This window comes from Ambystoma mexicanum, chromosome 1q (assembly GCF_040938575.1).
Source record: "Ambystoma mexicanum isolate Mex_15411 chromosome 1q, UKY_AmexF1_1, whole genome shotgun sequence".
In the NCBI taxonomy this organism is placed as follows: Eukaryota; Metazoa; Chordata; class Amphibia; order Caudata; family Ambystomatidae; genus Ambystoma; species Ambystoma mexicanum.
Genome location: NC_090922.1, coordinates 1104951620 through 1104975754, shown reverse-complemented (window position 1 = coordinate 1104975754; position 24135 = coordinate 1104951620). Strand labels below are relative to the sequence as shown.

Below are 24135 nucleotides of genomic sequence, written 5' to 3'. Positions count from 1 at the left end.
TGTGGAGGACATGAAGTGTCAGAAACTGTATTACATGTGCGGTGAGCGACAAAGTGAAAATTGTAAGGAAAACACCTCTACAGTGGAGATTCCTAGTAAAGTGTGGTCCAAGCTGGCAATTGATGTCATGGAAAACCTAGAGGCTGCCAAAATCTACATTGTGGTCATATTGGACTATATCTCTAAATGGGTCACGTGGGGAGTTGGAGGGGAATGTCACCACTGGGAAATTATTGATTTTTTTAAATGAGATTTTTAATAGAGAAGGCTATCCAAAGGAAATCGTCTGACAATGAAGATAAATTCACCTCAATTGAATTTCAATTGTTCTTGAAGGATAGAGCTATGGAGCATATACACTATCATCCCATGGCCAATGGCCTTGTTAAAAGAAGGGAATAGTTTCTTACCTGTAACTCCATTTCCAGCATTGGTATCTTTCATGGATTCACATGCTTCGAATATTCCCCGTCAGACTGGGACCCCCGGTACACATATATAGCCTTTTCCAATAGGAAAACTTCCGACACTTGTGTCCTATCTACGTCCTTTTAGGACCCGCCTACGCATGCTCCGTAGGCCGTCCCCGTATAAGAGGCCCGCCCCCGCGGTTCCCATTCAGATTTCGGCCCCTCCAAAGTAGGAAGGGTTAAATTTATCAATTAAATACATTACATTCCGGGGAGGTTGGCGGGCGCATGTGAATCCATGAAAGATACCAATGCTGGAGAAATAGAGTTACAGGTAAGAAACTATTCCCTTCTCCAGCATTGGATCTTTCATGGATTCACATGCTTAGAATATATTGTATAGCAGTAACACTTGAGATGGCGGTGAGAATGTAATGTAATATACCCTCAACATACTACACAATGCATATGTACAGTAAGAATAAGTTACCGCATATAACCTTACCCACCTAAAATAAACTGTCATTAAAAAGGTAGACAACAGATTCTCCACAGCGTGGAGCTTACCTTACTGAAACAGATGGCGCAGGACAGCTCTTCCCATCTGTACCTCGTCCGCATGCTGCCTGGCAAGGCAGCCGTGGCGGGTAAACGTGTGGGGCACTGACCATGCCGCAGCTTGGCATATGCCCGTCAACGGAATTCCTGCCCATAAAGCTGAGAAGGACATTGATCTTGTAGAATGGGCTCTAGGATGTCCTTGCAGTGGCCTTCCGGCCTTAAAGTGACAAAACGCAATCGTCGATGCGACCCATCGAGCCAATCCTTGTTTAGAGATTGCTTTTCCTCTCGTCGACGGACCATATGCGACGAACAGTTGTCTAGACCTGAATTCCTGTGTACGATGTAGGTAAAATTTCAGAGCCCTCTTAACGTCCAGGGTATGAAGAGCTTTTTCTGCTGCCGATGATGTGGCGAAGAAAGTAGGGAGAACAATGGACGAGTGTTTGTGATACACTGTCGGAACGAACATAGGATTAGTTGCCAGGACTACTTTGTCCTTAAAGAATCTTAGGTATGGCGGGTCTACGACCAGCGCTTGCAGTTCCGAGATTCTTCTAGCTGATGTGATAGCAATCAAGAATGCCAATTTCCACGAAATGAATTTTATGTCGGACGTGGCCATAGGCTCAAAAGGCAGTTTCATTAAGCCTGCCAACACTGTGTTGAGACTCCAAGTCGGGGGGAAACGTTTTTCCGGGGGAAAATCTCGAAATAAACCCCTCATGAAGTGTTTTACAAGTCTGTCGCTAAATAGAGGAGACGACTGCCTTTTCCTTGTGAACCTCGAGATGGCCGCCAGGTGCACCTTTATCGATGCGAAGGATAATCCCCTCTCCGCCAAGAGGAGCAGGTAAGGTAGAACTTGTTCCGGCGTTACCGACAACGGTTGTAGGCCCTGTTGTCCCCTACACCATTCGCAGAACCTCCGCCACTTATAGGAGTAGGATTTGTTTGTAGAAGGGGCTCTAGCCGCCTGCAGAATTTTTTGACAATTCTCCGAAACGTCTAAAGCACCGAACTCCGAAAAGTCAGGAGCCATGCTCTAAGGTTGAGACTGTCCGGGTCGTGATGCCACACCGTGCCTTTGTACCGGGATAGTAGGTTCGGGGCTTTCGGAAAACCTATGGGATGTTCCAGCGACAGGTGAAGCAGGTCGGAGAACCACGGTTGCCTTGGCCAGTATGGTGTCACTAGAATTACCCGGCAATTGTATCCGCATATCCACTGTATTGTCCTCCGTCTGAGGGGGAACGGGGGAAAAGCATAGAGGAACATGTCCGTCCATGGGAAGGAGAATGCCTCCCCCTGGAGCCCTCTTGAGGCCATCTGCTTGCATTTCTTGTTGTCTTTGGTCGCGAAGGCGTCCAGAGAGGGGTGACCCCATTTCTCGAACACTTTCATCAGGTGAACTGTGTCCATTTCCCACTTGTGTATCTGGGCCATGCTTCTGCTGAGGGAGTCTGCTTGGGAGTTCCTCACTCCTGGAAGGTGATAACCCACGATGGAAATTTCATGCTTTAATGCCCAATGCCATGTTTTCTGGGCTTCTATGGAAAGTTCTTGATCGCGTCCCTCCTTGTTTCCTCAGATAAAACATGGCCGTTGTATTGTCGGTCAGTATTCGTACTCGCGAGCCCTTGATGTGTGGTAGGAATGCCTTCAAGGCCCATCGTACTGCTCTGAGTTCTAACATGTTTATGTGTAGGAGTGACTCCGTTGGAGACCAGCGACCCTGCGTTTGGAGAGCACCCATGTGAGCTCCCCATCCGGTTAGGGACGCATCCGCGACTATGGTTCGCTGAAACTCCGGCTCCTGTAGGGGTACGCCGTTGTTCAGATTGTGGAAACTGCCACCACTGAAGGGTCCGAAGCAGCTTGTCGTCGATGGTTATCTTGTCTGACCACGATCCTTGAGCCTGCGTCCATCGGTCTGCGAGGAATTCCTGGACTGGCCTCATGAATAGGCGACAGTTTTCCACCAGATGGATGCAGGATGCCATGGCCCCTAGGACCGAAACTTATTTTCTCACTGAGATCTTGGTGTTTCGCCGTAGTCGGCATGCTTGTTGATTGAGTCTTGAGGTTCTGTCGAGAGAAGGTTTCACTAGCCTTAACTGGGTCTCGAACTGTGCCCCCAGGAATACCAGCGATCTCGATGGCTGCAGAGAGGATTTTTCGAAGTTTATGGCGAATCCCAGCTGTTGTAGAAGCTGCATGGTGGCTTGTAAACTTGTGTTGGCCGACGCTGGGGAGGATCCCCTTACCAGCCAGTCGTCGATGTATGGGTATACATGGTGGCCTTGCTTCCTTAGCCAGGCTGCCAATGGAGCCAGGCATTTCGTGAACTTTGTGGGGGAGGTTTTGAGCCCAAAAGGAAGAACCGTGAATTGGTAGTGCGTCTGCCCTATTACAAATTTTAGGAATTTCCTGTGTTTGACACATTGGAATATGGAAATACGCGTCCTGTAAATCCAGGGACGCTAGAAAATCCCCCTCTTGAAATGCGCAGATCACTTCCTGCAGAGTGAGCATCTTGAATTTTAGGCTCTTCAAAGATTTGTTGAGATCGCGTAAGTCTAAAATGGGACGCCATTTGCCGTTCGGCTTTTTTACGACAAAATATCTTGAGTAGACTCCTTGACCTCTCTGATGTTGGAACTAATTCTATCACGCCCTTTGCTAACATGAGTGTTACCTCTTGTTGCAGTATCTTCAGATGGGAATGAGCGGTGAACGCAGGTGGAATTTGCGGAGGGCTGTGTTTGAATTGTAGAGAGTGTCCGTTTCTTATAGTATCCAGCACCCATTGATCAGTCGTTATTCGTTCCCATTCGTCGACATATGCTGAAACTCTTCCCCCCAGAACGGTGTGTTGTATGTCACTGCTGATCTTTATTTTGCTTGTCTCTCGACGACGACGGATATGATGGTCTTTTTCTGGAAGTCTGGAAGTTCCGGCGATGGTTTGCCGTTTGGGAGGCACGTCTGTATCCCTGGGAGGGGTAAGCAGATCTGCCAAAGGATCCGTCTCCAGATGCAGAGAATCTTGAATTACCTGAAGCCCCTTTAAAGGGACGAAAAGACTTAGTTTCTGCCACTCTGGAGGGCACCCAATGAACGTGCCGTGTCCGAGTCCTCTTTCATTCCCTTTAGGGCTTCGTCCACCTTCTCACCGAAAAGGTGGTCTCCCTCAAAGGGCATATCTAAAACTTTGTATTGTGCTTCTGGCCTGAAGTAGGTACACTTAAGCCATGACTGTCGACGTAATACAACCCCATTATTGACTTGCTTGAAAGCCTGACTCAGCGAGGTCCACCGCGATGTTTATTGCGTGATTTGAGGCTTCCTCACCTTCTCGGACGAGTAACATCGCTGCCTTCCTATGCTCTTCCGGAATATGATCAAGCAACGGAGCTAGCCTGTGCCACATCTCCCTATCGTATCTGGCAACAATTGCCAGAGAGTTTGCGGCCTTTACTGTGGTCGCTCCCACGGATAGCACTTTTTTGCCAAAGGCATCTTGGCGTCTCGCTTCGTTCTCAGGCGTCGTCGTGCACTTGTGCTGGGCCTTCGCCTTCCTCGCCGCTGCCGCCACCGAGTCTTGAGTTGGTTGGGAGGATAAACACTTGGGGGTAGACTCTTGAGCCTTAAACTTTTTTCCAGGCGTCCTTTCACTGCCGGCTCTGAAAACAGGTGACGCATTGTCTGCAACCCCTCCTTCCATACATGGTCTAGTATTGGTATCGAGAACACAGACCTCCTTCTCTTACCCATGTGGTTGAACAAAAAAGTCCTTTTTCTGTTCTTCCTGGGACAAACCAAATTCTTTGCAAGCCTTCTCCATCATAGAATGGAATGACGCAATGTCGTCCGGAGGGGACGGGTGAGCTGGGCTTCTAGGGGTTTCCAACTCCACCTCTGATTCCCAGGTTGGATCCCTGGAGGGGGATGATGAGATATCCGACATGGCTCCCCTGTCAGACTCCGAATCTGGCAGCTCACCTTCCTCTTGTGCCAGTGCTGAGATTGGCGTGCGTAGGTGCGTCGGTTGACGGGACGGGCTCGTCGACGGGTGACTGTGGCAGGTTTGCCTGAGGTAGTCTCTGGTCCAACGACTAACAACGATTGAAGCGTGGACATAATTTCCAACGACAAAAACAGATTGAGGATTGAGAAGAGGGGCAGATACCGGTATAACGGATCCCCTCGTCAACGACTTGTCAGCCACTCGTAGCCCTAGGTCTGCTGGGCCAGCTATTCTCTCATTCTCGTCCTCCGAGGACAGCAGCACAGCCTGTTCTTGTAGTAAAGTATCCGGAGGGATCGGATCAAAAACTTCAGGCCTCCAGGCCTCCTGTAGAACCCCCGTCGACGTCGGTGGATGCCACCTGTGGCAGGGTGGAGGCCGATGACTGGGCCGCCGTCGACGGTGACTTAGCAGGTGGTTTTGGCGGTCCCGCCTTTTCCACACTTGGCTTGCTTTTACTCGACTCTCGACTCGTGCTCGATCTATGATCGCCCGAGGAGGATTTCCTTTCCTTTGATGAAGATGATTTCTTTGACGAGGAATCTCTAGTTGAGTGACTTCCAGACGACTATTTTTCCGTCAGTCGAGATTTCTTCGCCGGTGGTTCCGACGAGGTAAGGCGGCGTGATGTTTTTGCCGATTGTGTGGAGCCTACCTCCGAAGGAGGGTGTGCCCCCGCTCCCTCATTCAGCCATGCCACCAGTCGTCGACTGCGGTCTTTGAGGGTTTTTTGAGAAAACCCTTTGCATATGTCACAGTTATCCACCGAATGATGAGGGTGGAGGCAATATATACAATCCATATGTCCGGAATGGGCGGAACAGCGCTTTTCCTGACACTGAGGACATTTTCTGTACTCAAATTCCAGTAATGCAACCTTGTACAAAATAGTAAGACAATGCGAGGAGATCCCACTACTTTGGAGACGGTTGAAATCTGAAGGGGAACCGCGGGGGCGGGCCTCTTATATGGGGACGGCCTATGGAGCATGCGTAGGCGGTTCCTAAAAGGACGTAGATAAGTTTTCCTATTGGAAAAGGCTATATATGTGTACCGAGGGGTCCCAGTCTGACGACGGGGAATATTCTAAGCATGTGAATCCATGAAAGATCCAATGCTGGAGAATGAACAAATTTGTAAAGAGTGTAATTCAACTGGCTGTGATCAACTCGCTTCCATGGAGACATACCCTCAAGGAGGCTCTTTGTACTTCTAGAACAACTCCACATTCCACCACAGGGGTTGAGCCTTTTACCATGATGCGTGGTAGGCTAGCATCCAATCGTTTGAGACCTGCATGGATGTTCATGGACACAAGTAAAGGGCATTTCAACATGGAACAAGTCACAAGGAGGGTGAAAGAAACAAGCAAAATGCAAAGAGTATTATGATTGTCGAAATGGAGCGAAGGAGAAAATAAACAGAAGTGGAGATTGGGTTTGTATAAGGAGCCTAAGGAAACGTTAATGAGAATCCAGGTTCAGGTCACCACAAAGTACAGAGCTGTTCGGGAAAATCAATTGTGTTGGAGGATGGAAAAAAGGGGTCATGCGATGATGTAAGGGTGGAAAGGGATTCCATCCAATATGCCAAGTATGTCATGATCCCTGCTTCCAAGGGGTCAGGACTTGCCCCACGACCTTGGAAGCAGGCCCATGACTCTGATCCCAGGAACCAGCCAGTCCCTATAGGGACCCTCTGGACCTTGTCCTGGCGCCAGTGGCGCCAGGCTCATGATGGTGACTGGTCCCGGCACAGGAAGCGCCGGGCTCATATTAGATAAGAGTGCTTGGTGGACCTACCTGTAGCAGACCATGCTGCTTACTTACCAGCTAACTGGTCTCCTGATCCTTCTCTGCCTGGAACTACTTTTTCTGTCTGGGTGGAGCAGGAGCCACTCCCTGGAAGCAGAACACAGGAACTCTTCTAGAAATCTGGAACTCTTTTCTTACCTGGGTGGGGCCGTGGAAGGAGACGCCTAAGCACTACAGAAGGCCATTTAAACCACACCCGATTGGTTTCACGTGCTTCGCGTTATTCTGCATCTGCAGCAGGACGCTCACCGTGTCAGCTCCAGGAAACCTCCAGCTCCAGATCCTGTGAACACGAAATAACCTGCTGGAATCCAATCTTCAGTCTTCTTCAGTCTTCTGCAGCTCCTGCAAAACAAAGGCACAGGTTAGGCTAAAGTAAAGGCAGTGAATCTACTTACCTGATCCAACGGCAGCATCCAAGGCGCCTTTTTCTGCCTTTCTCTTCCGGCATCCGACATCTGCAAAGAGAAAGAACATCGGTCAGTAATATTCAACTACAAGTTCTGCTTACCTGTGTTACGTTCGCTTTCAATCTGTTCGCGCTGCACCTCAGCACCTGCAAAGACAAAAGAGACATTACGGAGCATTCTCCAGCGCTAGTGCAGTCTTTCTACTTACGTGCCATCAGAAGGATAATCTTCATCGTCACAGCATCTGAAAAAGGAAAGACATAGACTTTACAGACTTAAGACTTTTGAAGGAGAAGAGAACAATGCAAAAGGAACTTTAATACTTACAAGGCACGCTCGTGCATTAACGGCGTCTTTGCTCTCAGCAAATCCTCTGCTATCAAGAGGCAGAGCTCGCATCCAGTGAAGCAACTGGATCCAGCGCCCCTGCACAAGACGCAGGATGGAGAGCCCGGCATTTACCTATATAAGGTAGGCGCAACATCAACCCAGTTCCACGGGGAAAGAAAGGGCGAGAGGGGCTAGGAACTTTCCGAATCTTCCAAACACTAATACTTTGGTTTACCCTTGCAGACATCTCACTCTTCAGCTTAAACTGTCGGTGGGAAGGGGGCCCAGTCCGGGAGCAAAACGAACCCTGCGCCTAACACTGAAGACAGTATCCTCGCCAGATCAAGACCGGCGCCTCCGGGGGAACCAGGTGAGCGTTACAAAGTACCAGTAAGTCAAGTACCCAAGTAGTGACAGAAAACAAACAGCAGAATACAAGACAGTGGTTTGGACAGAAGAGACAATGAAGCAGGAAGTAGGAGTGATGTCACAGGAGGTGCATTGTCTAAGAGAAACTGCAGGATAATCCAAAATTTTACCAATTACTATATTTGAGTGGCATTGGAATACATAGGGAACACAGATTTAACCTTTTTATCTCAGTGATGTTTTACTTACTTTTTTCCTGCTCTCCCTTGTGTTTGAACTACCTTTCCCCGTTCTGAGTAATTTAATTTCTAGTTTGGTTACTTTTCATTTCACAATATAAGCGAGGGGGATGTTATAGTGGATCTTTTATGTGATCAGTTACGCAAGTATTGTATGGTTCTGGAATGTGGGGAGTTACATACAAGGGTCCATGATAGGTTTATTTATACTTACCTACACTTGGTGTCCTTTTTTCTAACGGGCAACTTTTGGGTTGGGAGACCAAGAGGGTAGAAAATTAATTAGTACATTTTATTTACCTCTGTATAGGGTCGGGATCTTTGATACATTACTAAGACTCCATCTGAACCGTGGTCTACTCCATTCATGCCAAGTGTTCGGGCCATTTTCTACGTGGCCGTGCCACAGGAATTGATATGCAGCCTCAATCTTACGTCTCCATAGATTGTCCTGCCCCTCTAGGTAAGAAATCTTTCTGCCCATGATAGGGTTTTCCCTTTGTTCATATGCAAAACTTACTCAAGCAGGTTTTTAAATTATGGTTTCATGCATGCATTTTGGTATTATGCCACGTACCAAGAATCAAGGCCATTCCTTTTCTTTCCCCCATAGGGTACTCTGACGCTGCCCTGATGAAGGTGGTAGTATAAGTCTCTTTCAAAGACCACCAAAATGCGGGACTGCAAAGGTTTTTTTCCGGATCCCAGGCTGTGCACACAAACAGCGGTCCGCCTGGACTTTAGAACACCTGGGAGCCTATTGATATATTGTATATGTTTTACCCCCTGCACGCGTAGGCGGTAGACCCAACGAGAGCTCTTCATGTGATCCATTAATTGGACCAAGAATTTAATAAGAAGTTTCACCAGCAAATGTTATCCAAATACTTGCACCAGCAGACAGGATGGAAGTCCGTTACAAATTACATTGCTTAGAATTCCTTGTCACAAGAATTATGGATTTCTCAATAGGACTTACTAGTAAAAGCCATAGAAACTAGTGTTTGACAGATTGAATGAAAGCCTTTATCTCACATTGCATTGCTACAAGGAGACCTAGTCATAAATCGAGACTTAAGGACAGTGTGTGTATATATTTATTTTTGTGTACGAATAACCTCTTCGTGCATCAGTTTGAGATCAAAACTTTTGTTTTGCAATTGTCAAATCGTTTCCATTTTTAGAATTTCTCCTTAGTCTAACCAAAAACATTATTTCTTTACTGTATCTAGAGACATCTCTTTTCCCTCAGCACTGGGTTTCTGTTCAACCTGAACTACCATTTCTCTTCTTCCTTTTTTCAGAATGAGACTGGAGGGTTAGTTATTTGTCAATCATTGTCTTTTATGTAATTTGATGTGAACAATTACAACAATAATTTATTTAAAATGTCACAGCATGTGCTGTTTCTTTGTATAAATCATACACTGATAAGGTTTCCGGGTTTAGATTTAGTGCAATTCCGTGAACAGGTACTTGACTCATTTAGCACATCTCTAAGGTCATTAGTACTGCATCTATGCAGCGCTTTGTTATTTAGTATTTTTGGTGCCAAGCTGCTAGTCCCCAAAAGGGCACCTCACCTCTTTTGCCTGGCTTGCAACATTGTGTTACTACGGACTTCTGCAATTGTATTCTCTCTCTCGCTCTCCTCTTGCTTCTCCACTCGACTGCTAACTCGGTTCTCTCCTTTCCCTTTTCCTATCTCCTCCCCTTACTTTCTTCTATGCACTTACTCTTATCGGAATTGTCCCTGGACCTAGTATGATAACATCTGTCTCCCCCCCTTACTGTTTTTTTCCTCCCACACCCCCTCCAGCACCATCTGAAATGTCATCAAGCCTAGTATGATAATCGCTTGTTTTGTTACTCCCCTACCTTTCTGCACCCATCTCCCTCACCTCTTGTTTTTCTCCGGCTCGATCAGCAATGTCGTCAAGCCTAGTACGGTAGTCGCCTGCGTTTTTATTTCCTTCCCACTCTCCCCCTTCCTTCCTTATCTATGTCTTAGCTCTTGCACTATCTGAAATGTTGTCAGGCTGAGTACGTAGTTAATTTGATATCCTTACTGTTCATGGCCTGTAAGACTGTCATTGTATTTTCCCTTGCTCCCTCCCTTGCTTTGAAACACTGTATAGGCGCTATATAAATATACCATATCATACAACATGACAATACCTTGCCCCCTGGGACCAAAGAGGCAGACAAACTCGATTGCCCCTCCATGGATGGCCTGGTAGAGCGCCCGAGCCCCTTGCTTGGTAACCTTAGGCAGACCTGCTCCAGTCCCCTTGGCTTGGGTGCCAGTAGCCTTAGCGGCCTCTGGTCTGCCAGAATCTAAGATACCCTTTGCAGTGGCAGCCCACAGGAAGGAGTCTTCGAGTTGAGGCACCGTACTAAACAAAAAGGGCCTACCTTGTCTGGACGTTGGAGACCAACTTTCAGATGACCTAGAAAAGAAGCATGGAAGATCGCCCTCCAGCGCGAAAGACCTTCTCGGTGACCTAGTGCGCTGCAAGCTGCTCACGCGTCCCAGCAGTGGTTGGGCCCTATGCACTCAAGATAGAGCGCATGGGGGTCAGAGGCCAGGAACAAGCATTCTCAGGACGCACATCTCACTAATCCACCTGCAGCTGACATGCGCCGGGGGACGTGGCCCTGGAGGGAGGTGAATATTTAAAATGTAGCAAGCGCAAAGTAAACACGTCTCTGCGCCTAGCTGCCAGGTTGGACACCGTCCATGCAGAAAAAGGGACGGATTTGATGTGTCACAGGCCGGTGCCTTGGGGAGTTACTGCACCCCTGGGCACAGAACTAAATTTAAAGGGAAAGCTCAATTTTTTGCTGCCAAAGGTTCTGGTACCGCTCCATGTTGGCCGATGCCCACAAGGATGGAGGAAATGGGACGGGACGTACAAGTATAAAAGCAAATCACATTTGAGCCAACCTTTTACAATAATCAATGCTATGCCTGCCTCTCAAACCTGGTTTGTCCCAGATTCCTCTGCCATCTACAAACAACGCATCCCAAACTATTGCATCTAGCACAGAGACCTTCCCTTGCCAATTTCTCCACTTGTAACGCTTCAGAGTACTGTGCTCCCATTAACCACAACTTAGATATGCTCACAGTGAGTACCACCCATCTGCCTCCTGGAAAACTTCACAGACTGCTTCCTGCTCGCCGAACAAAATGATCAAGAATACTCACCCTGCTCCCAATCCTCGGATTTCATTCAAAAGACCCCAAACCAATTCTACACTCTTCTGGTCCAATTACTCTACCTCCTTCCTTACAGCTCTTCTGGCCGGTATCGACCTAGATTCTCCTTACACACACCTGCTGGCGTGTGAGGCCAGCTATCTTGCACTCAAGAGTACCTGTGATCCAAGAAGCCGAAGGACCGAGTGTGAAGTGGTAGCATGACCAAAGTTGAGGACTCAGGAGTCCCTAAGCAATGCCAAGGGCACATACCCAAAGGCACTTGGAGTGTGCCAAACAAAGGAGACAAGTCGGCAAGCCAACCTGACAACCACTGAAGGCGGCCCCGTACAGACAAGCCTGGTGACGTGATCCCTGGGGCATAAAAGTAAGGGAAAGCAGGAGACCCGGGTGGGGAACCGTAAATAACATGTGCAACATTCATACTGTCCTCAATACCGGTCAGGTATGGGAAGTATCTAATGATAGTGAGAATCATTACTCAGTCCTACTTAGCCAAGCCAGGGAAAAGATTGAGTCAGGTTTAAGAACCAAGGAAAGAATGTAATTTCCCCTCTGGAAGAGGGGGGCAGGGCGAGCCAGAACAGAAACAAATTTCACAATAGGTTACCAAAGCCGAATATCTGAATTATACGATTTGATTAAAGTATTTATCAAGAACTACTTACGGATACATTACTAAAGTGAACTTGCTGAGAAGCAGCCCACAGGATTCTCATGTGCCTTAGTTTGGTACAGGTGAGATTAGTTTTGACTGAGGAGAAATCTTCCCTTCGGACTCACTGGCAACTGACAAGCACCCGTGTTACTTTGTTAGGTAGGGAAAACCCCTAGCTCAGGGAAAGTCAAGAGTTTACTTCTTTCAATAAAGCATATCTACACATTGAAGATCACTGTCCTTGTCCCCCTTATGATCCACCACAGTTCTTTAACATCACCGATAACTTCCATTCATTTTTACAATAATGCAACAACTTAAGTTTCCACTCTGCGCTGGTTTTTAAACCAGGTTTAAAGTTTCTTCTTCCTTTGTAGTTTCACTCATCATGGGACAATTAAGCTCCTTCTATATTCCTTTTGCCAATACACATTCATACAATTCCATCAGAGATGAAACAAGTTTTCATGTCAAAATAAAATGCACACATTTTTACATCTTTTTCTCAACCCTTCAAAGAAAGCATTTGGATTATTCCTGCCATAAATCTCGCCGGTTCCTCCACACAAACCATGGGTTTCCAGGTCCAAATCCTCCAAAAGTGAGATTATAAAGCAAATAAGCAGGTTGGTCTCAGTGGGATCATGAGGCTGAGGTGCCAGCTGACTCATTTTCTTTGATGGAGCGTACCTCTCAAACCCTTTTCAAACCAGCGATTAGCCCACCTTTTGGGCTTCCAATTTTTTTGTCCCCCTACACCCCCTCCCCCCATTTAGTTTATGGAACATTTCGATAAGGACCACAGATTACAGTACAAAATCAAATGTAAACCACAAAACCACAAAACCATGTGGAGCTTAGCCAACACCCCCACCCACACCCTCCCCCCGCACCAACACTAAGAGAGGAAATGGGATCGTGAAAGCAAAGGGAACAACCTGAATAGCTGGCCGAGGGCGTCCCATTCTATCCTTCAGTGACGATAAAGTTGATGTAAACAACAACAAACGTAACATGCAGTAAGATAAGCTTGGGTTTAAAAGCACCAACACACCCCAACAGCTGCAATCACTTGCATTTCAGTGAACAATTTTACCATGTAGAAAATGTATTAGGAAGTTAATTATGCTAGCAGATTGCAGGTCTGCTTGGTCAAGTTTTCTTTTTAGAAAAAAAAAAAGAAGACATGAAGGCAAGAGCAGATTTCTGGTATTATGGTTGCCTCTGTTTGCTGGACACTCATGACAAAGTATGGGACCTCAGATCGCATCCAGTGTGCACCTTGAAAAGAATTGCATCTAAAAAGAAATGCTGTACATCTCAGCACGTGCTAGAGTTCTTAAATTGTCGGGTAGTTTTGCCTACATAAACAGTGGAGCTACATATGTAAAATATAGCTTCCACCGTGGGCTGTGTTTAGGAGTATTAAAAAGGCAGAGAAGCAGACAGTCATTTGCACAGGAGGGAAGAAGTATTATATGGCTTGTGTGAAAGACTTGGGAATTCTGCAAGGCACAGTTTTCTAGAGCAATGTGCCTTTAATCTGAAGAGGCAGATTTATATGGTTTTGAAACGGGCCCACTTCATTCCGAAATGGCTACCCAGATTTCAGGTTTGAGCTATACAGGGCTGCTAACTTTGACTAAGGGATCAATGGACTCCAAGGAAAACATTTTAGGTGCCAAGTTTTATTATAAATTTAAACATTTAGGACAGTTCGCTTGGAGCAACATCTTCTCCATATTCTAAGCAAACTTTTTGCTTTTACACCTTGTCCTGACTTTTTACAGTGAAGTCAAGCCATCAGCGTCACTGGCCTTTTGCCAATTAGTCACAGGGAAAACTGGTGAGTCCTTCAGTACTGGGAAACTAGGTTCCCTTTTTCTTTTAACAGGTTATCTATTTTGGGTAGCTCACGTTGCAGCATGCTTCCCTCAAACCATCACCCGAGGCCAACACTGAAATAATTTTTGCTTAGGTTTAAATGTGCCCAACGACAAGCTTGTGGCAACAGTTGCATTTTTATATATTTTTAGTTAACTCTCTCGGATTTACTGGGTTTGGCTACTAATTGGCTCGTGTCCCAACATCCGTACCATGAGGTTTTTCGCTTTATCTTGGCCATTTTGTTTTTTGTCCCTCGTGCTTTGCCAGATCAGGAAATTCCTTTTATGGTCATGCACTTGCCCGGGAAAGCCTCGATTTTCGAAAGCTGGTGCAGGGACTGTGTGCTGAAAGCCGGGAAGTGGGTTGAAACTGTCTGGTTCCCAGTTCCAACCCATAAAACTGGTTTCAGTGGTCTACAGTGTATGCATGTGTTTGCCCACAGTGGTCCCAGATTGGAAGTCTGCTGTATGCGAGGGGGAAGATCTTCCATTGGTTGGGTTACAATTCTGTTCCCCCTGGACTTTAGGATAAGAAAGGAGGTCCTGCAGCCATTCACCATATTGAAGAGCAGCCAAGTATCTGGTGTAGCTTGTACAGACGAAGGAAGGCCTGTGGGCCCATTCTGAAGAGGCCTGGAAACCAGCTCTGCTGTTGTCCCGGTGGAGCACTGTCTGGCTACTGATCTTCAAAGACCCTAGTTGGTGCTGCGACCCTTTCGACTGGTGGGAACACCCACTCTCGAAGGTCTTCTTGGTGCCCTGCATTTTGGAGTCTTCAGAAGCGTTAATGGGCCATCCAGTGGCCTGACCAACTCCACTTGGCGTTACTGTGGTAGAAGCATTGCTGTTTTGGCTCAAAACTTCATGGGTCCTCAGCTTGTCTGCCTTCCTGTGAGACTTCGTCAGCCCAGCATCAACGGGTTCCCGAGGGGGGCTTCCTTCGACCAAGACACCTGTGCCCCCTGCTGCCGGCATGCATAGGTACCAATCACTGGCAACTGTTTTCCGCATCTAGTCCAGGATCCGGAAGAGTCCTGCATTGGTGCCTGCTGCATTGTTCCATGAGAAGAGGATCACACAGCTCCTGTACCCAACCTGCACTCTTGCACCCACAGCTACTGGGCTTCTTCATCAACAGCAGGGAAAAGGTACCTCTGATAAACCTCATTCGACCCGCCAAGATGGATGTGGGGAATAAAATATGGGTAATTACTAATACTTGGGGTGTGTCCCCCCCCCCGCAGCCCCTCCCATCTCCATTGGCTGTGGGTGAAACTTGTTCTGAAAGCACCCCAAAAGCATTTTACTTACTGGTAAACTCCATGGACACATTTTTGCACCAATCACCACCTCCACAGGACCTTTTACCCAATTACCCCCCCCCCCCTAAAAGTAATGGAAACTTAGTGAGCTTTTGGCTGGACATTATAATTTAGGGTTATTCCTGTGGACTTTTATAATTGCTTTCCTTTTAGGTATTGGGTGAAGATTATTCTACACCGAGTGTATATAGATGTATCATATGTATTGTGATATGACCTGTCCAAGTCATTATAGTGTGTTCTTTGGTCAATAATAAATCAAAGTAATTGTGTACCTCTGTGTAATCTGCTGTGTATACACATTGTGGGCCCCCAGACTCCACACCTCCCCTGTGACCAAGCCTTGATCACTCTCCATGCTACACTGATGGTTTGGCCAAGGTCGCAGTTTCCCCTGTTCACTATAACTAAGGTACTTTACACCACACTAAACATTAAAAAGATCACAAACCGGTGAACTAATGATTCAAAATCTGAATGTCACCCCCCAAAGTTAAGTATACATCACTAAATAGGTGGGCGACAGTGGGATTTCGGAGAGGATGTCATCCCACATTAGACTGCTGCATTTAGATATTTATTGGTCATTTATAATGCGCCTATACAGCCAAATTGTGTTTCAAGGCACTTCAAAACAAGGGCGTGGCCGTACAGGGGCGAAAAATGTTCCCAATAGGTCTTGAGGCATTAGGATCGTGCAAGTGCTGTAACAAGACAGATGGGGCAGGGGCGGGAAGAAAACAAAGTTACTACTAGGTACAACAACAATTTGGAGCATGCAAGTCAAGGAATAGAAAGGGCGGAGAGGCAAGTGCGGGACTGGAAGGAAGATGCATGGTAAGGAGGGGCAGGGTACATAAGTGCAAGTGGACAGGTTCACTTGCACAAGGTAGTGCTAGAGGAGAAGCAGGAAGGAGCCATTGGCAAGGAGTGATGCAGAATCCGGCAAGGCAGGGGACAACAGAGGAAATGTTATCCCCTAAAGTTCTGGAGGAGCAGGGGGAGGCCAGTTAGGCTGAGACTGGCACAGAGTGGAGCAGTCCAGATACAACATCAGGGGATGTGGGAGAGAAAGGGGAGAGGGGAGCAGCACAAAGCCAACAGTGCAGCCATCTAGATTGAAGTGACCAGGATAAGTGAAAAAGCCTAGGTTTCAACATATAGCAGAACAAACACCTAGATGCAAGATTCCTAGATAGGGCCCCAAGTGCCCAAAATATTGTAGGCGACGTGCAGCAGACTTAAGCAGCGGTACTTACAATCAACATTGAGCAAGTGACATTTGTAACACCCAAATAATTAGCTACATGCCACGCCATCTAGCTAGCCGAAGAGAAGCTGGCTAGAGATCAGAGCATCTTTCCACAGGGGTTGTGGGCAAAGACCTGTGGAGGGTATGGATGTGTAAAAGATCTAGTAGCTGCAGAGAACAATTAGAAACAAAAAAAAAATCCATTTTCCTGTCCCCACCACTCCAAGCAAAGTGAAATTAAGACATTCTGCACATGCCTCCACATACACCATCAATAGTGCAACAGAAGGTACCGTAGGCTACATACATTAACAGGTAAGCCAACGTACAATAAGGGCCTTCAGAGCCAACCGATAACCAAATGAGAATTCTTGGCACACGAGGGGATAATTTACAGACAGCAATGAGCTACAATCAGCCATAGCATGCCACTAAAAAGGTACAACTACTAAGTTCATACAACGTATTACATGGGCTAGTATGGGTGGCCATTGTAGTGTTAGGACAATAAAGTAAATTTATGGATCATTACCTATGGGGAATAGATAATCCTCCATCCACTGCTCCCTTAAGGGCTCCAAAAACTTTGTTTCCAGTAGTGGTTCTGGCAAGTCCAGCATCCAAATAGCAAGTAAAGGCACCAGGTTGTCCATCAATGCTCTCCACGTTGTATTCATCACCCGTAACTTCTACTTGGCCTTCGTAGACTTTGTCCAGGCTAAACTTGTGGAGAATCTGAAGGCGATAAGCACAGGCATTTGGACATCACATCTTAACAGCACAGGTCACCTTTGCATACTATTTTCAGAAGTGAGGACATTCAATTTCACTTGGTTTGCAAAACAATCTTTACAAAGTCCACATGCAAAGCAACTTGACGATAGTCAACAATGGGGATGCAATTAAGGCAGCAGGAAAACTAGGCAGTCTGAAATATGTCTTCCCACCTGGTCTGTTAAGGGACCAACAAGAGGTAATCTAATGAGCTGGCGTAACGACGAAGAAAGTTTGCAATCGACAGTACCCTCCCCCCACCCCCCATTTAATGGATCAATTCCTTCACATTTCCAAGCTGCTCACTCCAAGGTGGCAAGCAGCATAAATCGCTACATACTCCCACCAAGCCTGCCCAGAGCACACATCACGCCTCTGCTTTCCTTGTACTAGTGTGGATTAACTGCTATCCCCAAAAATCTGACAACTGCAATGAAATATTTCTATCAATGCATGTAGGTCCAGGGCTTTGTGATCAGACTGCCACAGTTCTAAATTTAAATTAACCAGCTATGAAAATTAAACACTTAACAGCATAATTTGAATACCGAACGGTGTGCAGAATTACATTAACTAAGCACTCATACAGGCAATGCAGTGTGTAGCTTGACCACCGCCGCGGAACAATTTGCAACAGGGGCAAACTAGGCATGGGCTCAGGGAAGCAGATTTCATGGGAGCAGCACGAGATAGTGTTCCATTTTTGTGTCAGAAACACATACATCGACAAGTGGGGATGGCCTAGATTGTATCCCCTTGTTGGTTTTAAAAGCTGTTAAAGACTTGGTTTTAAAACAGTATGCATTTAACTTCACACCACTTTTCGTCCACGCCCTTAACTATAAATGAGATAAAGTAATTTAAAAAGGAAAACAAAATGAATCTAAAATCCAGGGCTGGCTGAACACAAGTGTAGAATGACTAGGGATGAAGGTTCCAAAAGTGCGTAATAAGAGTCAGCATTTACTCATTTGTTACTTTGCATTCAGAATACTGTGCTCAAGGGAAGTAGCCACAAGGGGCCAGGTACAAGTCTTAATTTACTAAAATGACCTGTACTGCCCTGTGATTTTGCATAATTCAATAAGCCAATTAGTGTGCCCCCCCCATGTGTTTAAGACTTTTGTACCGTTCTTCTACAAAGAATTGCATGCAGCCGGACAGCATCTCTCTCAGGCCTTCTCCTAAGGAAACAACCACTGGGAGTCTAGGTAGGTGGGTACAGATGGGGGGCCGGCTAAAAGGGAATCGGTTTTCTTTTTATATGCATGATCAATTGGGGCAGGCACTGTGTATTATTGGGCAATTGTGTGAAGGAAGATATGGACGGCGTGTCCATTATGAGGTGCAATGCCTTTGTTTGGCTGCACGTATAGGGTCACCCAGGTGCCATTTCAACCAATTTGTCTGCCTGCAATGCTAGTGTGGGAACCTTATTTAAGACCGAGTGCACGCACGTTGGATTTTAATTCAAACTTAATTTTCAAAAGCCACAAGAACACAATTTACAGGTAACTGGAGGTGTAAACAGCAAAGCCAATGCTTACTTAGCACAGTGGTGACAAAAGCCTAGAAGAATAAAAAAGTCATGAATTGAAGACGGATGGGTCCCCGCAATTGAGGAAGGGATGCTCTAGAGGGTGGCGAGGTCATGGTGGAAACATTTACCCTGTTGTACACAAAAATGTATAGTAGTAACCCGGAGCAACATAATCAGGAAAGGGAGGCCATCCTGCAGGGACTACAGTTGGGGGTATTGACTGAGAAACAGGGAGAGTTTGAAAATTCGGTCACCATGGTGGAAGTGGAAAGGTGTATTCAGCTTCTACAAACAGCAGGTCGCCAGGCTCAAAGGGCCTTGCGGCGGACTGCCTGCCTGATAAGTGAGCGAATATCTACTCAATATGTTAGTAAGGGAGGCTGCCTCACCCGTAAAAAACAGTGGTCCATAAGCAGGGCCAGCCCAGGGATAATTGTGCGGCCTACATGCCAATTCCCTTCCTGAACTGCGAGGTCAAGATCCTGGCAAAGGCCTTTATTGATAGAATTTTAAATATCCTTCCTAGTTCGATTCATCCGGATCAGAATGGCTTCATACCGGGTAGATACACGTTCATATGCTCCACTCTCCCCCCCCCCCCCTTTTCAGAGCCGCCAGGGGACCACTTCGGTGGCGATAGTGCGCGGTACAAATGTCCTTTAACATGATCATAGTGGCGACACAGAGCGTCTCAAGTGACAGCGTTTGAGTGTTTGACTAAATGATGGTCCCGAGATCACATCAAAAAGGTGATTAAGAAATATTTGTGTGATGACCATTGTGAAGATTGATTTCTAAAAATCAGCCTCCAGGTTGGGGGGGGGGGGAGGGGCGCAACTGGTTAACGATTCCAGGACCGCATTCCAGCCATCACACAAGTTCCTGGCCAAAACAAATCCGGGAAATATCTAGCTGAAAGGCTGAGGAAGAGGACTAACCAGAGAAGGTATATGAACCTTCTTTGCGTTCCGAGAACCGAGCTGAAGAATCTCAGTATGGGAGCATTTTTGCTGCTGCTCCTGCTGTGTTGAACTACCTCCTGACTTCCTTTCAATTTCTGGAGTTTAAGCAGAAACTGAAAACGTTCCTCTGTTTGACCCCGTTTTGTAGTACGACTCTGCATTGGTTTCTTTTTCCCGTATGTTTTTTCTAATGTCTGTTCCCCTGCATGCGCGCTTATGCTTTCGGGGCGGGGCAACTCACTATAAGTTGGTGACTATATGAAAATACAATTTAGGCCTTTCTTAAAAAAGAATGAAAACCACATTCAAGAATTTGTACATTTACTCATTACGAGATCCATATAATGTTAATGGTTTCGTAACGTGTATTGTCGCCACTTGGGTCTCTTGGTGCTCTGGCGGTTCTGTAATGGTTGGGCGTTTGTTAGTGGGGTTGAGAGGGAAAAGAGCAAGAGGGTTTTGATGTGCCATTGGCAGCTTCTGTTGGAGAAACCAGTCACCAGTGCGTTTTCGGTCAGTAGCCGTCATGTAGCACTGCGGTCTGGTTTGGTTTCATTTTATACATTAACCTTAGAAATATTACATACCAGTAGTCATCTGGTAAGTAATGAAATGCAAGAAAAACCAAGAGGGACCTGTGTGGTGATTAAGTCCAGTCCTAGAAGTCACTAGTTCCACTGAGGTCTCTCTGGTGAAGGCATTTAAGAATTATTGAAGTGGGATGTTGTGAGGATTTAAACTTTCTTATAAGTAAGCCAGTAAGTTATTTCAAGATGGGTTAATACCCCCACTCTATGCTGTTACAAAGGCAAGTCTTAAAACAGGATCCATGACCCAGGTTGGACAACGAAATGCCAGAGGGAGTTTAGGGGCAAGGACTCCATACCCTATGAGATAGAGGACAGAAGGTATGTCACCCCCACACCAACCCACCCCAACTGATTCTTCCAGGTGACACCACAGGTCTCCCGGAATTCTCTGGGCTCCAAAGCCAACTTCTCAGGTTGGAAGGTGGTCACAGTTCAGACTATTCCAGGCAGCTTCTTGAAGATGACCCCATGCGAGGAAATTAAGACCTCTGCGATGTAGACCCTTCAGGACACCTCACAGGACTGCCGAAGGAGGTTACCAAGATCAGGCAGAGACTAGCGTTGAACACAGAAGCAGCACCAGCTCAATGCCCCTTTTCAGAAGGCTGAAATTGCAAGGAAAGGCGACTTAATGGCATAAGTGGACGATCCTGTGAGCCCAAAACATAGCTACAGAGCCGTAGCCCCAAAAGGGAGCTGGTAATTCCACTGGGTGATCCAGGGACACTTGAAAGGTGTGGTTCCACGAGAAAGGGGTGGATGCTAAAAGGGTTATAGCACCAACAACAGTCTTCCAAGATCAGGCAGAAGAGCAGGGTTTCACCAGGACCATCCCGGAAGGTGATGGTGGGTAGCTGCAGGGTTCATCTCTGGTTGTCAGTGGGCTGCTCCTCTTCGTAGAAGTCTCAGTTCCAACGCTATCCAGTCAAATTGCTGCAGGAACCCTCCTTTTAGCCACAATTCAGGCTGTGTGGTTGGCCCAAGCCCACCAATGGTAACACACAAACAGTCCAGGGTTGTTCAATTAATCCTGGACAACCACCAGTCATCACATCAGTCCGGAAACTGACTTTCAGGCGCCAGAGGATGTTGACTGGGACCAGACATCTCTCTTGTCTGGCTCTCACACCCTCAAAGCCCACATAAGGAGCAGCTTTTATCAGGAAAGGGCTTACATATATGGCGTTTCCTGACCCAAGAAGGCAGGAAGGCAGCCAAACAATAAGATGGCAAAAGGACAAGCAAACACTCGGCACTGGCACAAGAAAAATATCACACGAGAAAAATCACAAAGCTTCCACTAGCTTGTCTTAGGAACAAAGTAACCAAAAAGCCATCAGGTAAAACGTTTAAGGCTACAAAGTATCCTAACTGCACTTACTGTAAGGGGAGGTGTGCAATTGTGAAAACACAAGAATTCCAAAAAAGACAACATTTTTGTGTATGAGACCATCATGAAAAGCGCTACTCAAGCCTCAGTGGCATCACACTGAAATACATAGGAGTCAAGCTCTGTAGAAAAGCACAAGCTAGAGCCAGGGTCATGAGACACTGGTAGGTTGCCTAAGGCTCCGCAGTAGCTCTGTGTATCAGATGTGAAAATGAGTGCCGTTGGCGTCTGAATCCCCTGGGCTTCTTATCCTGCCCCCCCCCCCCACCCGGCGGAGAGGGGGGGGGGGGGGAGACAATGCCTTTAGACCCAGCATGCAAGAAGAAATGTTCATCCTAGTGGTAAGTGTAGCCGTTTATGGTTATTTTATTTGAAGACAACTTTTTGGTTTTAAGGCAGCAGTACCCCAAGTGTATTTAAGGTTAACATGGCATTTGTGATAAGTTATGTGGCATTTAAATGTATGTGCGCATTTATGGCCTCATCGACAGTAGATCGGGAATGGGTAGGTCCCTTACAGCAGTCCATATAACAACGTGTGAGGACAGGTGCTGTGACAAAATGTGAGAGGAGTCAATCTATGTAAACAATTGGACTCAATTATGTGTGGGACTCGGCTGTATTCTATGGGTGTTGGTGCTTGGGCCGAGAATTATGTATTTCTAGGGTAGGGTAATTAGAAATAGTGTGCATGTCAAATGTCTGGCTATGCTGCGAATGCAGGTGTGGCAAGTATCAACAATGGCAAGCTTCAAAGTAGCAATCCAAATTAGGAGCCCTGGTCTGTCAATACAAACAATGGCAAGATTCACTGAAGAGGTCCCTTAACTGTAAGTAGACGGAGGAGTTGTAAGTCTGGCAGGGCAAGGGTGCCAGACGAGAACAAGCAAACAGGGATAGTATCCGCCACAAAGAAGGCGCTCTTAGCTTAGCCAGTCCCCTTTGCCGGGGGCGCAGCAATGTGGTGTTCCATGTCTCATGACCGGGGGATGCCACAAGGGATTGGGGATAGGAGATGGAGCTGGGAAGCTCAGTGATGCTGCAAGAGTCTGGTCCGGGAAGTAGGAGAATATGATCTATGTCGCAGCGTCCTTTTGCTTCTCTGTGACTTTGGGGGGTGGACACGAATCTGATGCAGTAGGGAGGGGAGGTGGCACTGGCTCTGAGTCGCAAGAGGCCCAAGTTTACAAAACACATGAAAATAAGGGCTACTCGCACCATGGATCCTGCCCTCTGGTCAAAGTAGTAGGAAGTGAGAGAATCTGCTCTCCGCCACCAAGTCTTTGGTATTCCACGTCTCATGACTGTTCAAATATGGAGGAGCTCTCCCCTGTATGCATGTGCCAACACAGGTATTAAACTACTAACAGCAAGTTTACATTTAAGTAAATGTAGAAAACTACCAGCTGCGCTGCATTCTGGCGTTTTGTCTTCTTTACTTTATAAAAACCAAATAGGAATGTAAAGTGGCATGCGTCATCAATGCCAGGACATAAAACACATACAATGAGTGTTCTATATCAGCCTTTGTTGAAGAGTACGGGTGAAGTAATTCGGTGAGAAAAGTGAGCCGTGGTGGTAAGTATATATTTCTATATACACAATAATGTTATTCAAGTGGTCTTGTATAGCTTGTCTGCCACTATTGGTGGAGTTGCTCTGCAAGAGTAAAATGGGTGGGTGGGTCATTAGCGGACTGTGGGAAAGTCAAGATGCAAACCCAGTGGTGTTGATGGGTGCAGGTCGGAAGTACCCAGTTTGAGTATAGCTTAAACCTAATTAACAACTAAGAGCACAGCACAAAACAGGGTGGCAAATACAGGGAGAGAACATGGAGAGCCATGGGTTGGAAAAAGAATTAATAGGGTTGATCCTCTTCAGCAATCTACACAAAGTGGGAGATCTAGAGAGATATTGGATTCAAATGGTGCATTTTAGGAGCACAGTTTTAAAATATAAGTTGAGCAAAACACCATACAATTTACAAATAATTCCAATAGATGCCTAGCCACCTTAAGCAGAATATTGCTGTACTGCCACTGTAAAACATGATGCCATTGCAACCAAGTGTCAGAATTGTCTTTTTAAACCACTTTTGTGATGCTGCACCCCGCAATATATCCAAGAGCCCTATGAGCAAGCCAGGCAAGGCCTATTGGTCATACACCAAAATTACCTGTACGATTACTGAGCAAGTCAGTGATCCTGTGAGCTGTTCTGTGCGATACTGCCTCCTTCATAAAGGGCAGACAGATGGCAGGCCCCTCACTACAATCACTTTTCTCAGAATGTTAATATCAGGTTATTAATGTGGTCTGGTTGGGTCATTACACGATGTGTGCATGTTAAATACTACAACATTAGGCGTGCGATTT

At 46.4% G+C, this 24135-nt stretch overlaps 1 protein-coding gene across 1 annotated transcript in view; it reads right to left on the bottom strand.

Moving 5' to 3' along the window:
• The window catches only part of RPL5 (ribosomal protein L5), a 62666-nt gene that overhangs the window by 22253 nt on the left and 16278 nt on the right, over positions 1 to 24135 (bottom strand). The window contains exon 5 of the mRNA XM_069641806.1: positions 17037 to 17239. Within this exon, the coding sequence (XP_069497907.1) occupies positions 17037 to 17239 (203 nt within the window). The remainder of the gene's footprint in view (positions 1 to 17036; positions 17240 to 24135) is intronic.